Consider the following 17,974-nt stretch of genomic DNA (forward strand, 5'->3'; position numbering starts at 1 on the left):
ATTAGCTGTTTAATATGAATTCAGTCTTTACTATTAACTTCTCCTTTCCGTATTCCTTACTAGAATGCAATTAATATTCTTATACTTAGCATTACATACATTATCCAAAGTTTGATACTCTTTAAATTCTTCTAATGATAATAAATTGACTTGCAAATTCAAATGTTCACAAATAGGATTTCTAGTTAGCATATCAGCTTCAATATTGGTAGAACCTTTCTTATATTTTATTTCAAAGTCATACAAGGTTAATTTTAGAGATCATCTGAATAATCTACCTGTAGGATGTTTAGTGTTCTTAAGCCAAACTAGGGCATCATGATCAGTATGTACAGTAAAATGATTACCATGTAAATAATAATAGAATTTATCTATGGCATCAACAATGACTAAACACTCTAGTTCAGTAATTGCAGAATTTTGCTCGTAAGACCTTAATTTTTTAGAATTGAAAGCAATTGGAGGTAAATTACCATAAAAAATATGTAAATCTGCTTTATAATTTAATTTGATAATAGCCTTTTAATTCCTCTTTTTTTAATCTGGGTATTTCCTCTTTATTCTAAAAAAATTAATAACATTTCTGGACTACGCCATTTGCAGATTAATCTATGCACTGAGCTTACGTAACGCTCATGGCGTAGTTATTTCGGGCCCTAAAACTCTGAGAATGAAACCATTCTAATCTAAACCAAAACCTTTATCTTAACAAATTGCAATATTGAATAAATGCGAACTTTTAGCTTGAACTTCTGTGCTGCTTAGACGCTATTTCCTTCGCTCTTTTCCTATCGCTGCAGTATTCAAAAATATAATTGTTCTGGAATATAGACACGATTAGAGTGCCAAGTAAAATGTGGCAATAAATGTGAATTTAAATAAAAATGGAATTTAATCTGCCTCGAATACCAGTTTTCCTATTTATTATGGATAGTATTTTAAGCAATCAAATTTCTTGCTCTTCAATATGGATCTACGTTCTACGCCATCAACATTTGCTATGCCCTTTTCTCTTTTTTATTACATATACACAAAATTTTAATTTAAAGCGACTAACATGTATGCTCAATTTAGGTCCTTTAAATTTTGAAAATAAAATTTGACACTGCCCTACAATAATAATATGAACCATATAATTTTGTGACTATAACATAAGAAACTAAATAAACTTCCTAATTGTATCTGTTGTTTTTAAAACTTTTCAATCGTACAAATTTTAAATACATCTATTAATTACGTCACAAAACGACAAGAAATTTCAAATATTATAATGTAACTAATTTTTCATTCGAAACATCATTTGAAATATTATTACTAAAATTATGCTTTCTGTTATTATCGACATTTCTAATTTACATATTTTTGTACAAAACATGAAGACCCTGGAGCTTTCTCTTACTGCAAACATTTCTTTCTATTAGGCGAATCCACATTTACGAAATTGGTGTATATTCATCTAATGGCTAAGGGATGCTCGCGGGTTCCTCGTTTAAAGACAACTGGCCCTTTCTGAATTGCAATAAAACATTCAAGTTATATAAAAAAATTAAACTTCTCTCCATTATAAAACTAATAATTATATACGGAAAAAATTGTAAAGTGGGAGCCTTTGAAGTTTATATTCACTTCAATCTTAATCAGAAAATTCTTAGAATTCAAATGTTTAAAGAATAATATCACCGTTAAAATAATTAAAAATATAAATTCAAAGATATTTAAACAATGATAAAAAATAGATCAATGAAGTTAATAACCTTCCCTAAATAAAAATCTTAAAACTCTTTAATTCGTTAAACCAAATTTGTAAAATCAAGTTTCTAATACCATATAATTTTTAACCTTTCAATAATGCTGTGCAATTAATCCAATAGAAGAAGGTAGGTATTCAAATCTCGAAATAATAATAAATATTAGTATTAGTTTACCATTCCATAAAAACATTTTTAGTTACATTAAGGAATAATCAAATTATCTATTTCATGAACAAAAAAATATTTAGTGTAAATTATTATAACAACATTAAAAAGCATTTAAAATACATTACGAAATAACATTAAAAATATTCGCAAAATTCATGCATTTAAAACCATTTAAAAATATTGAATTATTATGATGTTTTCTTCTCTTGAACAATAATTTCATAATTTTGAAAAACAGCACAATCAAATTGCAGAAACTTTAAACAAAATTTAGATATAATATATGAAGTTCGCAGCACATTTAATAATTTTGTCGCATTGGAAAATGAATCTGAGTAAGTTCACACGAAGATAATAATTTGAGTTTTCGAAAGACATAATGCTATTAATAAAAGCGGAGATACAAATAGTAATTTTCTTTGCACGTACTTGATGCACATCAAAACCAGATCGACGAACTTTAACCCACTGTTTAACCACTGCTGAATCTAGCGATGATTTAAAAACACACATTTTTCCTGGATACTGAAGTAGTAATGCTGCACTTCATTTCATTGGACGTTACCACTTTCGAAGTTGCAGATAAGCAGGTATATTTATGTGAGTTTTGTAGATATTTTCCACTGAGGTTTGTAGCATAAATAGTATTTATTTGTTTAACGCGCTTTATAATTCCATAGATGGATTTTCCACGCGCACTTAAGACATCCTATCAGACTCATTGTAATGAAAAAGAACTTCACAATGCTGCGCGTAGAACGTAGATCCAGACAGAAGAGGCAGAAATCTGTTTGCGTAGAATGCTAAAATGTTGAATCCGTAATGCCTAGGAAACTTGGCAGCCGAGATGGATTAACTTTCATTTTTATTTCAATTGACATTTGTGGCCATAATTCACTTGGCACTCCAATCGTGCCTATTCAAGGACATTTACACTTTTGACATTGTAGTATCAAAAAATTTTTACATTAATATACAAATATTACATTTTTGATACTGTAGTATTTTCTTTCAGTAGGAAGAGAGCAGAGCGAAACAGCGTCTTCATAGGAAGAAAGGTAGATGTTAAAGTTCGCAACAATCCAGTATGGAGGCTCACCAGCAGGAGGTTTAGGTTGCTTATAAGGAGAAAGGTTTCAGATGTCGAAATTTTGAGTTCGGGTTCCTAATTAGCTACGTCATCAGCGTTATGCAAGCCATGTGGCATAGATTGATCTAGAAATGACTCAGTCCAGAAACGTTATTATTATTTTTAGAATCGAAAAGGAGAATAAAGGGTTACGTCTAGTTTAAATTATAATTTTGAGATACACATATTTTATCTTGCACATACATACACATACATACATACATTATTTTAGCTGAAATTAGTTTTAACAGTGTCCCTCCGATATACGACAAATTAACACTTGAAATTACAGTTTAGTATTTATCAATACTGATCAATAAGTAACATTTTCTAGCTGATGAGGTTAAATATATGTATATATTTATCTTAAAATTCATGAGAATAATTCATAATAAAAAATTTATAAGTCGTGCCATCTCCATTTATTAAAATAAAAGAATATGACTCTGATATAAAAATAAAATTAAGAAATTTTAACTTTTAAGGTTAAAAGTTTCTAATTAACAGATGTAACGAAACTGAACACTTCAGAAAAATAAAAAATTTTCTAGTAAGAGAAATACTTTTCAAAAAAGACCTTTAATGCATTTCATAAAGTATGTTTTAAATCGAGTAGGGTATTTTATTTGAATATGGCAAAGCACGCGAGGGAAGAGGGGTGGAATACTCTCGGACCAGATATCATACACAGATTCGACTGTGTATGATACCTGGATTTAATGACTAAGGGACTTATTGAGGTAAACTAGCTCTTATTAACGTTACACAGGGGAAAATCCAAGAAACCCAATCATACAGCCATACCGTTCGCCTGGGTTCGAATTCGAGATACTCTATCAGTATTTATTAGTCAGTAGCCATTCGGCCACTGACGGGACCTTATTATAAATTAATTCGATTGTGTATGATATCTGGATTTAATGACTATTTCATGGATAGACGAAATTCACTCAATTATTAGAAACTGTGCGTTGTTGTAACAAATTCCAGTCTCTGAAGTTCCGGTTCAGAGACATTATCCGTAGGATGTACTCGAAAACAAAGAGAAAAGCTTGAACTCTTAAAATTTTAGAGTTATTTAATTGAAAAGTAAACAACCTGATGTCTGTTTGGCCATGAAATGAAACCGCCTGACAGAAAGGACAAAAAATTTCCGTCTGGCAATACTCAGAATGTTAGAGTTTTAGTCACGGTAATTTGACAACGAACTCGCTGAAGTGAAATAAACGGTACAGTGGCCGAAAAGGTAATAAATAGAATTTCTCGCGGATGTTTAAATGACATAATGTTACGAGAGAAAGAAGTGGTAGGAAAGGGAATTTTTTTTTTCAAGGTTTCATTCATTTTTAAGAATTTACTTTTTACTGCACACTAAAATCTTACTGTGCCTTAAGTTACTTAATTATTAGTATATTCTCAATTACAAATTGCAGCAGGTTTCACGCAACGTACAAGAAAATCAAGTTAACTGACAATTCATTAGCGTTAAACTGGGAAATAGTTATCACATCACTTATTCATGCTAGCTGAATATCCTGAATATCGAGTTCAGTGCATGAGTTTTTTTATACGGTACAAGATACTGAGTCGTTTAAGATGGGATTAGCAGAATGCGTTAACAAACTCGCTTTTTCTTGTTATTATGACACTGATCTCGCTTGTCGGATATTAGAGCAAGCTTACGAAATTCATCGTGGCTAGGAGGCAAGGTTGCGCCTGTCGTTGGCAAGAGCCTTGGGAACCAACCATACAGGTGATAGTACGACTTTGCTCAATTCCGCTCTCAGTTTTGAAGAAGAGCAACCCGGGGGAACGGGTCCGAAAGTATCCCACTCCTCTTCCCCTACTTTCAGTTTCCCGAGAGGACTTTTGCTCAGTGCATATTTATTCCATGCCCATGCCGCACAAACACTATGCATTTACAAACATCAATGTCTTCGGGAGTCGAGACTGGGCCCTTCGGTACGGCAGTCAGAGTCTCTAACCACTATCGCGAATGGGGTAGGGGGGGCAAATGTTCCTTTAAATACTTAATTACAGAGCTTCGCATGTACGTATGTCAACGCAGTGAAAGAAGGGATAAAATGAGCCATTTAACCAATTTTTATAGTACTGCCTTATAACTTTCTCCTTAAAATGAGACTGAAAGCTTTGTCACAAAGGGGTTTCGCTTATGTTTTAACAGAAAAATTACCAGTTCTTAGTCTGTGAAAATTCTTGCTTCGCTTTCAGTTCGGTAAAAGCAGGGATTTTTTTTTTTTTTTTTTTTTTTTTTTTTGTTTTTTTTTGTTTTCAGGGGCACTTTTCCAATGTATGAAACATTTCATGAAATTCAGTTCATAAAGCTTGCATTTTAACTCTCAAAAGATGATTGAATTCCTGATAGAAAGTATAAGTGTAATTTTGCTTAATAAATGCTTAATTTCTATTACTTACTTGAGTGATTTTTATCACAAATATTGAGACTGCAATTTGTAATTTTCTAAAGATTCCTCAATTTGGGAACCCTTTAAATAATTAGTTTCGCTCTCTACGTTTGGTTACTTAGTTGCTTTGGCAAATGATTGGGAAAAAACACCCAATTGTTATCTGTCTAAAAAGAAATTTCTTAATCATGAAAAACGTCCACGAAGCCACCTCATTTCGTTGCCAGTATAGAAACTATGAGGCCATTAGCCTATTTTCTAGGCTTGATGGGGCGCCTACTGAAGGCCTCACGCATCTTTACAGAGACGAAAAATTTGACTTCTTATTGTTACAAAATATTGCTAGATTTTGAAAGATCAAATTAATTTATTTTATAAACGCGAAAGTTTTGGATTCGTTTCCTCCTTTTCAATGTTTTTCCTTACATATTTGTTGCTATCTAGTTCAGGTATTATGTTTGATATGGTATTATTACATTTTAAAATACTTGCATGTAGTTTTTATGCTTGCTCGGATCAAGTCTGAGTGGAAAACCTGTGCTTTAAGGCTTAAACAAGACTCAAATATAACGGCAATCCATTGCCACTAATTTTCTGCTTTCATTGAATAAAATAAATGAAAATATACAATTTTCGGAAATGATTATACGAAATTTCTATAGAAATACTGAAAGTTGAATTAATTCTTATTCTAAAACGATAACTAAAAATTCACGCTTAAAGAAAAATCAGCTTTCAAACTACTTTAAATATATATTTCTTTCCTTGAGTAAATTTATTTGTGGCCTTCAGTTGAATTATGAACAATGTTCAGACTGCACTTTGCAATGATTTTTCTCATTGTAAAACTATTTCATTTACATTGCTTATATTTTGCTCTCAGTCTTTGTATTGAATCGTAAAAAAAAGCTCATCAGTTATATGAATAAAAGAGATGAAGATTTGTTAAACAAGTATGAACCAGCTTTCAATAATTACTAAGGAAAATAGACTAAATAAGTCAATGACATGTGACACATTAAGTATCCGGCCTAGATTGTTCTTCCGGAACAAAAATGCGTTGGAAATGAACACTTATATTCGATGTGAGAACCGCTTTAATAATATTCCTCGTCAATGTTTGCTACTAATAAGTAGTTGTAAAGGCAGTATGGAGCATTTTCTGATAACAGCTAACTAGCAAAGTTTGTTATGAAGAAGCAAGTTTATTATGAAGATAGTCATGATTTGATCTTCATTTAATGCTGCTTGCAGTAGGTTCTCAGCAAATAGAACTATTTATAATAACGATATCCTACCAGCAAAAATGCATTAACAAACGTAAAAAACATATTTAAAACAAGATGCAAACAGTGAACTGAGGTTATTACAGAAATAAGTATAGTCTGTTTCTGTTCCTCTCCAAGCCACTATGCGCTGAATGCAATAACTTGGCAACTGCATCATCTCCTTTGGACGTACAGAAGTCTGTGCAAGCGTGTCTAGATGTCAGCGGAGACCAGTTTTTCGATAACTGTTGCTGGAATTAGTGCAACGAAGTAAGTGGTTATTTAACACGCAGAGCACGGGGAGTTTCGGGCAAGTCGTACAAAAAATAATAATAGCGAATGCGAAGAAAAATGAGTTCATAACATTATCTTAGCATTTTCATCATTCTTTAGCTCGATTCAAAATTTCAATAATGAGCTGCACATTGTTTTACTGACGTGTGATCTTGTATTTCTTCGATAAGTTCATGTATGCCTAAAATATCTGCGAATTATGCTAACAAATTTCTCATTAAAATGGTTCCATCTTAACATGATACAGCTCATTCAGATGGATGTGAACTTAAGTTTTTTATATTCATTACATGCGAGCTTAGTTTGTACAAATGAGCATATTTTAGATATGAATTACATTTTATTTCCTTGAATTTCTTAAATTTCAGAAGGTGCTTCATGCATGTAAAGGATAACCCCCAAATGATCTCTAAATGTCTACTTGTGATTCATTTATTTTCTGGATTACTTGCGCATTATAATTTGTACAACTATTTATTCATGGGAGATTTCCATGAACGAGGTAAAGCTCTGACGTCACTCGAGAGCACCAAAAAAAAAAAAAAAAAAAAAAAAAAAAAAAGGAAATACACCTTTAATGCAGATCGTGTCTGTGAATTGATACAATTATTTACGTAAGCATTAAGAATTATGCAATGTATCTCGCATTTGTTTAGGCGATGGGAAATCCTGAAAAAGAGGAAACTGCGGTTATCGCTTGGAAAGCAGAAGTATACAATGAAAGGCGATCACATGTCACACCGCAGTTACTGAACAATCTCTGAATTACAAGTTTAAAGTTTCCGCTGAATTTTTTCAACTATCTAGTAAAATGTTTTTATCTTTGGCTTTAGTATTACTGGTGAAAGTCAGCAATGTTATACTTCAAGAAGTGCTTTTCCAAGAGTAGGTACCAATATAACTTTTTAAATAGTTTTTCATTGGTTTTTTCCCTTACAATTTCTTTTCTTTTTTGCGTGTACATGAGTGAAATATAAACAGCGTCTCTGAAAAAGAAATATGAAGCTGCAATTCAATTTGAAAGAAAAAAATATTTTTAAAAACAGTGTTTTTTTAAATAAATCACTAAATATTATCAGTTGTTATAATGTATTATTTTAGTGATACATCTATGAAGTTATTACTAGCATTTTGATTTTATTTGCTTTTAAAATAATTAAGTTAATATGATGCTTTAATTTTAGGATGAGGATATTTTTAAGGATATATATTTTCAAATGATTTTATTTATTGCAATAATTGTTATGCATTGTTTTATTTTCATTTGTTTACTGTTAGCGAATATAACCCTTAACGTTCACTTATTAGTGACATAAAGTTCTTTCACCGCTTTATCTTTTAGGTTCCTTTTCTCTTTGTGTTTTACTTTCTGCTGATATCTGCGATTTGGGTCAGTGTTTCAGTTTCTCATAATTGCAATTTAAATCGATTATTATACTTTATTTCCTCATAATTGTAAGTTTTTGAATCTAGAACTTTTGATTTTTTTGTTACTAAGGCATGGGTACTTCTAGTTACTTTACGTGTCTTCGCATTATGGTTATCTAAATTTATTCCCTTTTAATTGCTGTTCGTAATGTGCTTGAAGGTTTTTTTTTTTTTTTTTTTCAAGAAACTTAAAACCATTTTAAGAGATCATTTTAAGAGAGAAGTACTGTTGATCAGAATTTTGGCTGTTATTTCATTAATTATTTCCGTTGACGAGACTTCTAATTAGTAACTATATAACTCTAAATGTGAAGTATTTCTTACAGATCTGGTTTCATACCTTTGCATATCATTACTATTATACTACTGGTTTTTGCAAAAGCATTCGCGAATCTTAAACATGAACAACATTATACACCTCTGCCACGAAAAAGGCAAGAATTTTAACTTCTCTATACGTTTACATGATTTTAATATCAGTTTAGAAGTCAGTGTGAATCACGCTTATTAATTTTAAAGAAAACGATAAAAATTTGGCAAAAAATATATATTTTATTTTCCGTTTTATTGTTTTCCAAAATTAGGTGGGCATAATGTAATATGAATAAATATTGACAAAAGGTTTATTCATAAAAATACTGAAAAGAAAAGATATAATTTTTTTAATAAAGCCTATATTCAACAAAACTACCAGTTTTAAGAAAATGCATTTGAATGTTAAGAAATGTTGCTACCATCGTAATAATTTAAGAATCTCTACGTATTTTCTTAAATTTTACGCATGCCATAGTCTCTATGCATAATGTCCACTTAACGGATAAATGAGATTAACAGATTTCACTAACTTTTCTTTAAATTTTAGAGAACATAAAAAGCTCATATATTCTTGATGAAGTTAAAATTTCATGTTGAGTTTTCTTAAGAATTTTAAATTTTAAATATAAACGAACATAACCTGCTGAATGCTGATGATTTAAACAAGATCGTTTTCAAAATTGGTTCTTAAACACACACACACATACATATATATACATGGCGTATATTCAACTTCTCCTTCAAAACGGTCAAAGGATTTTTAAAAATTTGCTTTATTGTATTATTATAATATGATGTTATTTTATTATGTAGTTTTGTTTTTTGTTTTAGTTTATATTCTTCACATTGACAAGCTTGGCATCATTATTGATTTAATTATTATCTCTTTATTATTTAATTAATTTCACAGCATACTGCGCGGCTTTATAATTAATAATAAAATTCCAAAAACAAATTGCTTTTGTGACTGAATAAAGGGTTAGATTTGCAAGTTTATATTGGTATCTAGTCCTAAAATTAAAACTGAAAAAAACCTTTTGGAAGTACGATAAATTCTTAGAGTATTTCCAATTCTAAAAATTAAAAAAAAAATAAATAAAATAAAATAAAACTCAACAGAATATCAGAATTTGAAGAAAGTTTTGGATATGAAAATGATTTAAGCAGTAAGTAGTGAAGTAAATAAATTCGCAAATAACTACTGGGCAGAAACAAAACATCCATGTAAATCATTAAAATATACAATAGGGATAACAGATTTTTGGTTCAGAGCCATATCAGAATTTCAGAAAATTTAATAATTAAAACCATAAGTAGGAAGCAAAATGAATCGTAAAATTTGCACAAAGGACAGAAGGTTAACTGTGTGACTAATCCACGTCATTATAGAAGGAAAACTTCCATGCAGTTGGAGACTTTTGATTTGGTTTTTGTAGTAAATCTATGACCGTAACTTATATAAGTTAAACAGAGATTTTAATTAAATTTGCAAACATTTAATTTATGTAAGTTTCCTATGATTTGTTTATTATTATAAGATCCGTCTTGCGTCGGAAACAATAAACCTATAACGTCAGAAAAATTAGACCAAATCGTGTAAGTCAAAATTAATTTTTAAAAAAATACGTGCGACAGATCATGAAACTATTCGTAATGTAGACTAACAAACAAAGGAGCAAATGGTTTGCAAACGACCAACGTACGTATAGAACGTAATTTTTTTAGGTTTTGTTTCTATTCTAAAGAAATGTCATAATTAGTTATTTATGATCGCTTACATATTTTTACTTAAACGACATCGTTTAAATGTCATAATTAGTTACACTGCTGGCCAATCAAATTGCAACACCAAGAAAGACAAGAGATATCACAACAAAATTTATTTAGTAGATAACATGTTGATCAAGTATCAAATGATTAAATTTTTAGACTTCTGCGAAGTATGGGTCCTTCCATAATCAGTAGCCAGAGTAGCCGCCATTATTGGAGATCACCGCTGCCACACGCCTCGGCATTCATTCAAAGAGACTTTGGATGTGTTCTTGAGGTACAGCAGACCAAGCAGCTTCCACACGTTGCCAAAGTTGATCTGGTGTGGCAGCTTGGGATGCAATCTGGGTCAATCGGTCAGCAACCATGGACCACATGTGTTCTATCGACAAAAGATAAGGACAGCGAGCCAGCCAGGGAAGCAATTCAATCTGGATTGACGAAGAACCATTGGACAATGCGTGCCACGTGTGGTCGCGCATTATCCTGTTGAAATATGGCTGTGGAAAAGCTCTGAAGGTAAGGAAGGACAAGTGGACACCTCAGAGGTGTAGCGCTGGCTGTTTAAAGTACCGGCAAAGCGTACTAGAGGAATGCGAGAGTGATATCCAATACCGCTCCATACCATAATACCCGGTGTAGGACCAGTGTGGCTGTGCATAACGCAGCTGTTCAGCATCCTCTCTCCACGGTGTCTCCAGACTCGAATCCGACCACCGTGGTGTTGCAAACAGAAGCGTGACTCGTCAGTAAAGACAATTTCATTCCATTCTTCCGTCCACATCCTTCTTTCATCGCATCATTGGCAGCGGAGACGTCTATGGTTCTGCGTCAAGGGTAGACGAAGCAATGGATGTCTTGCGCACAGACTACTTTGCTGTAGTCGGCGTCAAATGGTACGCGCAGACACTGGATGATGTGTCACAGACTGAATGTGTTGTGCTATGGTTCGTGATGTGACTGAGCGATCCGTCACTGCCATGCGCACAATGTTCCTGTCATCAGGTGAAGTGGTGCACTGAGGTGGATGCGATCGAACACGTCGGTCCGTCGTACCCTCCTGCATCCAACGGTCACCTATCCGCATTACAGTTGTTTGGTTTCTTCCAACACGACTACCGATTTCCCTGAAAGATAATCCACACTCTCGGTAGGCCACTATCCTTCCTCTGTCGAACTCGGATACTTGATCAAACGATGATTGCTGTTTACTACGAGGCATAATTGATCTTTTTTTTTTTTTTTTTTTAAAGAAAAAAATCGCAAGAAAAACACAATTGCCGAACTTTAAATCGTCGAAAACTCCAAGCCTTAAATAGCGCTTTGAAGTGGCGCCCCAGGCGCGCGTGATGTGCGTCTGCTCTGAAATTCTAATCATTTGCACATCTCACCTCCGCTAATGCATGTTGTAAATTTCATGTTATTTGCATGCTTCCTTCAGGGTGTTGCATTTACGGTGACCAGCAATGTATTTATGATCGTTTAAATATTTATTACTTCCGTTGCTTTTCACGTATTATATGTAATTTATATAAGTTTCCAAACTGTGCCTCTCGCACACACAGAAATAATTTCCCAACTATATTTCTTACTACTCATATTCACTTAATAAACACATCTATGTGTTACTTAATAATTTCTAGAAAAATCTCAGAAATTAAGTTTATTGTACATATTCAGCGCCTACCTACAGAGAATATTTATATCGTGACACAATAAATAATGGACAATAGTTATCAATAGCTGGAAATTCTGTTTCCAGTGAAGTTGTTATTTAATGATTGAAGAACAAATATGTGTATGTATTCAATGCAATCTAAGAAATTATAATCATTTCTATGCTGATTAATATTTGGTCATACATATTATATAGTACAATGCAGTTCAAAAAGAGATGTAAAATTTTGACATTTTTGTAACTGTATTCTTTTATTTCTTTAGGCTTAAATATTCAAGCATGCGTCCAAGAACATTTTACTTATCGCCAAATCAAGAATTCCAAGTTATAAGTCAAGTACTCTGTGAAGGTCTGATATTATTTTACATAAGAACGAATGTTAAAGTTAAGCACATTTTTATAAATGTTATTCAGTTCCGTCATGCAGTATTTCAATAATTTTTATTTCTTATGAATAGTAAACCGTTGCTTAGCAGAACTTCGTTTAGCAGAAACACGAGCTGATGAAAAGTAACACTGAATTGATCATTGGAATTATTTTTCTCTGGTTAATAGTCTGAAACCTACCTTTTTCAAATTAACTTTTATTTCATTCTTTAAAGGTATAAAAATATTTTATAACGAAGAATATTATTTACATATTATATTAAAAAAAGAGCTCCAAATTATGAAATCTGTTGAGGAGATCATTTTTACACATTTTTTATTAAGGTTACTGTAAGTTATTTGAATATGGCAAAGCACATGAGGGCTATCTGCCTAAGGAGAAAGATGCCTTCGAGGAGGGTGTTCTAAGGGAAACTGACTTGTATTTACTGTACATACCTTAAAAGTTACATGAAAATCAACCATGCAGCCAGCCCGTTTGCCAATACCCCAACCCAGGACGAACCAACAGTATTCAGTCGTCGTTAACACCTTGACCATTGGTGGAGTTACTTCTTATCAAACTGGTGGTTCGTCATGGCTGCTCATAAGCCCTCCAAGAAAAGCTAAAAATACCATTCCTTATGTTAAATAATATAGACGTGTAAATGCATTGTAATATCTACATTTCCTTTATAATATTCCGTATTTATTCCTTCCTGTAATTGCCAAAAATAGCTCCCATCGGTTACCCGGAAAAGAGAATTATATGAAATGATTAATGCCCTAAATAACGTAGATAAAGAAAGCTCCAAGGATGGTCCGATAAGTATTCAAAAGCAGAAAACGTTAAGGATACTTTTTGCTTCGCGAAGCCTTTTTTTAATGTCTTTTTTTCATACTCTTATGATGACACATGCATTTACTGATAAGGCACATTTCTAATTAAATGTTTGCAAGGATATCATTGCTAACAAACATAATGTAATCTCTGTTAACCAGTATAAGATGATTAAAACCTGCACGCAGAAAAAGCAAAGTGTACTCATAACGTTTTGCTTAATTTTAATAACGCTTAAAATTTAATTGTATTTTATAACTAATTTTATTATTTTATTGAAAGTATACTACAAGGAAAACGTTTTCTTATAATGCAGCAGGCATAATTATTTATGTAAATTTTCATTTCTTGTTTTTTTATTTATTATAGCTATCATTGAGTATTTTATTATTAAAATTCTATTTCATTTCCTTAGAAATTTTAGAGAAATCTTCTTGTCAATGTATACTATTCGGAATGAGAATTTTTGAGCATTTAGAAACACATTCAGGACAACAGTTTCCTTTTGAAAATAAAATATGTAAAGCTTATTTGCTATGCAATTGTTCTGTGAAAATAGCTACAGTCGACTGGAATCCTTAGCCTTTAAAAAAATCTTAAGTGTGCGCATATAAGCATTTCTTCTCTGTATGTTAATACCGTATGATTTTTATCGTTTTTGTACAAGAAAGCAGTTTTTTTAAACTGTAATTTGTACTTTCTAGTTCTTGTGCGTAGTGTATCAGGAGACAGAGATAATGTTTACGGCGCTAAGATAGCAAACAAAAATATAATTCCCTATTAACAGAACTAAAATAGGACAAAATAATTTAAATTACAAACAAATATTTTACAATAGTTTTAAAAGGTCAGAATAAATGTGTGATGAAGATGCAGACAGACGCTTATGGATTAAAAGATCTTCTCTGCTGAAGATGACAAATACGGTTGAAAAGAATATGACAAGCACTGTTTTCACTCTATTACAGATTGTTTAGAGAAACTTAATTAAAGCAATTTATAATTGCTACTATTTGAAGCTAGTCTAATTTACTTTCAATAAGGCATAAAATACTTAAACAAATTACTTAAAACACTTTAAGTTACTTTCAAAATTACCTTTAATTTACTCAAGCCCAAACTTGAATTAGTTTTAAAATTTATTGTAAATCTGATTTTCATCGTGCCTTTATTGATGTCAGGTATTCGTTATTTCAATGAAAAACAACATTTTCCCTATTAAATGCTATAGTAAGAAGCAACAAAAGCATATTTAATCGAATAACAAGAATACCTGTTAACTACGCCAGAACTTCCGTCTCCTCATTTATAAGATTCCCGCAGTGTTCAAGAATCTATGATAATTAACCCCAATAATAATAATATCTTGCGTAGGTGTTTAAATTTAATAATTAACTTTTGCTTTTCTAAGATATTAAAGTTCTGTTGTAAACCATGGTGAAGAAAGACGTTACCTATGAATGAGCTTCAAGCCGATACTAAATTTTACAAGCCTAGTCTTAACAGAGTTTTAAGTACAGGAACCCAGGATGAAAGACAGAACATTACTTAAAAATCCTTATTGTTTAAATTCTCATTCATTCTCTTTCCTACACAGCAAAGATGAAGATTATGTAGATCAGGTATGGGCAAACCATTTCGGTCGCGGGCCAAAAATCAGGAAAAATTGTTTGGCGGGCCAAGATAAATTTTTCTAAAATTTTAAAAACATTATAAGTATGACAATTTAAATATGTTAATGAGATGAAATTGCGATTTTGTTTTTAAAAGTGTTTTTTATTGAGGTTCGAAATGAGATATACTGATTCTAACGAAAGATGCTAAATGCTCATCAGCCATTTTAAGTATACCATCAGCCATTTTAAGTATACTTCTGAAATAATTCTTTCTAAGGTTCATAGTTGAAAACACTTCTTCACATATATAAGATGAAGCAAACATAGCACTGATTTTTTTGGGAAACTTACTTTCGGTAATGATTTGTAAAGTTCTAACTTTGGCATATTTAGAAACAACTGCGTGAGATGATTGTTAGATTGCAACTCAATTAATTCAAGCTGCAAATCTGACCTCACTGCTTCACAATTTACGTTGAAAGGCATGGTAAATATATCCAGTTCTGTTTGAATGGCACTGAAATCTTGAAATCTGCGTTCGAACTCAAAATGCAGTTTTTTTTCAAGCCATCGTCATAATTCTTAACTTCTCTTCATTTACTGGGGGGTATTGAATTTAACCTTGGGAAATGAGACAAGTCGTTCTTAGCTAGCTAGCTGCCAAGCAAGCAGATTAAGTTTTAGTTTAAAAGCTTTGAGATGGGCCCAGGTATCGTCGATAAATTGATTTTTCCCTTGCATCTTGGCATATTAAGTATCATTTATGTCAGTGCTTTCATTCATAGCTATGGAGCAAAATTTATACAGGCCAATCTTTGATTCTAACTTTAACGTCAAATTTTTATCGATGTCCTCGATTCTAGATGTTACCGTTTCTCGAGATAAGCTTACAGTCTCAACATTGCTTTTCTTGTCTGAACATAAAACATTACAAACTTGGAGCATGCATTGTTTAATGAATTCTCCATCACTGCAAGCTTTATTATTTTTAGCAATATTGTATGCTACAATGTAGCTTGCATATGTAGCTGCTTCTTGGATACTGTTTACCTTCTAGAAAAAATTTTGTTGGCCTGATAATTTTTTACAAAAACTTTCAGTATTTTGTTTCCTTTCATATTCAGACATTGCTTCATAATTGGAATTCTTATGCTTAGATGTGAAATGTTTTATTCTTTGAAGACTGCTACAGCTTCATTGCAGATGAGACACACTGGTTTATTTTTACAACTGTAAAAATTATTTCCAAGTCCATTCGTCATTAAAAGCACGGCACTCTGAATTAACTTTACGTTTCTTAGTAGCCATTTTGGGGTTGAAATATTTTACGAATAACTCAAACAAACACTAGCTACACTATACTTTTAATAATTTCATCACTATTCACAACGATGCTATACGTCCGCAATCTTTCTATACACAGTCAATAATATTAGAACTCGCGCCAAAAGAAAACGCCTCTGGCTGGAACTTAAAAAATGCGCAGTCTGCCACATATGAGGTCTAATTTACCTATATTGGATTCTCATATGTCTGCTCCCCAAGAAAGAGTTAACGCTTGTTGGCGCCAATCTATAGCTATAACTATCAAAGAACTTCCGCTTTTAACACTTTACCGATTGAAAGCTGCCTGTGCTTGCTATTTCCGTCTATTTATGTTTTGTATAACAAAAATAAAGTAAAAAGATCATCAGGTCTTTGGAAAAAAAAAGAAAATAAATAATATTTAAATGAAGTAGAAAAGGAGATGGATATATAATATATAAATATATATTTCTTTTAATTTGCCTCGGATCGGAAAATTCGGTCCGGAGTTGGCCCGCGGACCGTAGATGGCCCATCCCTGATGTAGATCATGACAACACACTCGAGCAGTTTTTGCCTAAGGAAAAAAATGTCTTTGTGGAGGACCTTTTGATGGCAATAGGCTCTTATTCACGTTACAAAGGAAAAAACAATGAAAGTTCCTATGCGCTCATTTGCCGGGATTTGAACCTGGGTTGACTGTCTGTATTTAATGGCTTTACCACTCGACCGCTAGTTGGCTTCGTACACAGCAAAAGAAAGGTTTTCTTATTAATTTTGCTTCCTTCAACGAAAGAAAATTGTCTGATACTTCTCAAGAATATCGTCAGAATAAACAGTTTCGTATAAGGTTTTCATTTCCAGGATGCAGCAGACAGGAAATAGAAAGATTGTCATCCAGGAAACTGGAAGGACCTTGGAGACGGTTTCTTTCATATCAGTATTACTTAAGATTTTCGATATCAATGAGTAGCAGACCATAGGTAGCAAAACAGGCTCATAACTAAAAGCTCATAATTAATTTGTAACCATGAACAATCAGTAGATGAAATCTTCGAAATTTTCCTAAAATATTTGTAGTCAACTTTAAAGAGCCCCTAAATTTTTTATCTAGAAGTACATTAGTTACCTTTTACAACCCGTCTGAAATGCAAACCAAATTCATCGCTGGGCATGAAAAATAATGAACTCTTCTCTGTTAGATGGGCGCGCAGACGTTATTTTCAAAATTAGGGCGCCATTGGGCAAAAATTTGTTCTGACCCTACTGTTGCTCAAAACCTCCTGACAGTGATCTGTACACTACCTAATCAAACCATGATTTTTCAGGACACCATGCATGAATGGTATTATGCTCGGATATGTGAAAATCAGCAATAAATGTCTTGTTTACCGATATCGTTTTCAAAAATGTAAAGAAGAGTGTTCTCTTTGTTTGATGAAAATGCAATCCTGTTTCTTTTGCCCACAAAAATTACACTTCTAAGACATGTAGGCTGATATTAGGGACATCTAATAATAAAATTCTTTCATTCTTTGTTATAATAAATTATCTTACTCATTTACAATGATTCAAAAATCATTTAAAAGAACAGCAGTTCTTTTTAAATATAGTTTAGC

At 32.2% G+C, this 17,974-nt stretch overlaps 1 protein-coding gene across 2 annotated transcripts in view; it reads left to right on the forward strand.

The window, feature by feature from the left end:
- The first annotated feature begins 6,627 nt into the window (after positions 1-6,627).
- LOC118183435 (uncharacterized) overlaps positions 6,628-17,974 on the forward strand; it is a 34,653-nt gene continuing 23,306 nt past the window's right edge. Inside the window, exons 1-2 of one of the 2 annotated variants that reach the window (XM_035352969.2) lie at positions 6,628-7,012; positions 12,491-12,576. In XM_035352969.2, the coding sequence (XP_035208860.2) occupies positions 6,960-7,012; positions 12,491-12,576 (139 nt within the window). In that variant the 5' untranslated portion in view covers positions 6,628-6,959. Of the gene's footprint in view, positions 7,013-7,672; positions 7,922-12,490; positions 12,577-17,974 lie in introns of those variants that run through there. The other variant, XM_035352968.2, reaches the window with a different exon arrangement.

Source organism: Stegodyphus dumicola, chromosome X1 (assembly GCF_044657685.1).
Source record: "Stegodyphus dumicola isolate Sdum_Otavi_A_Nest chromosome X1, ASM4465768v1".
NCBI classification, from domain to species: domain Eukaryota; kingdom Metazoa; phylum Arthropoda; class Arachnida; order Araneae; family Eresidae; genus Stegodyphus; species Stegodyphus dumicola.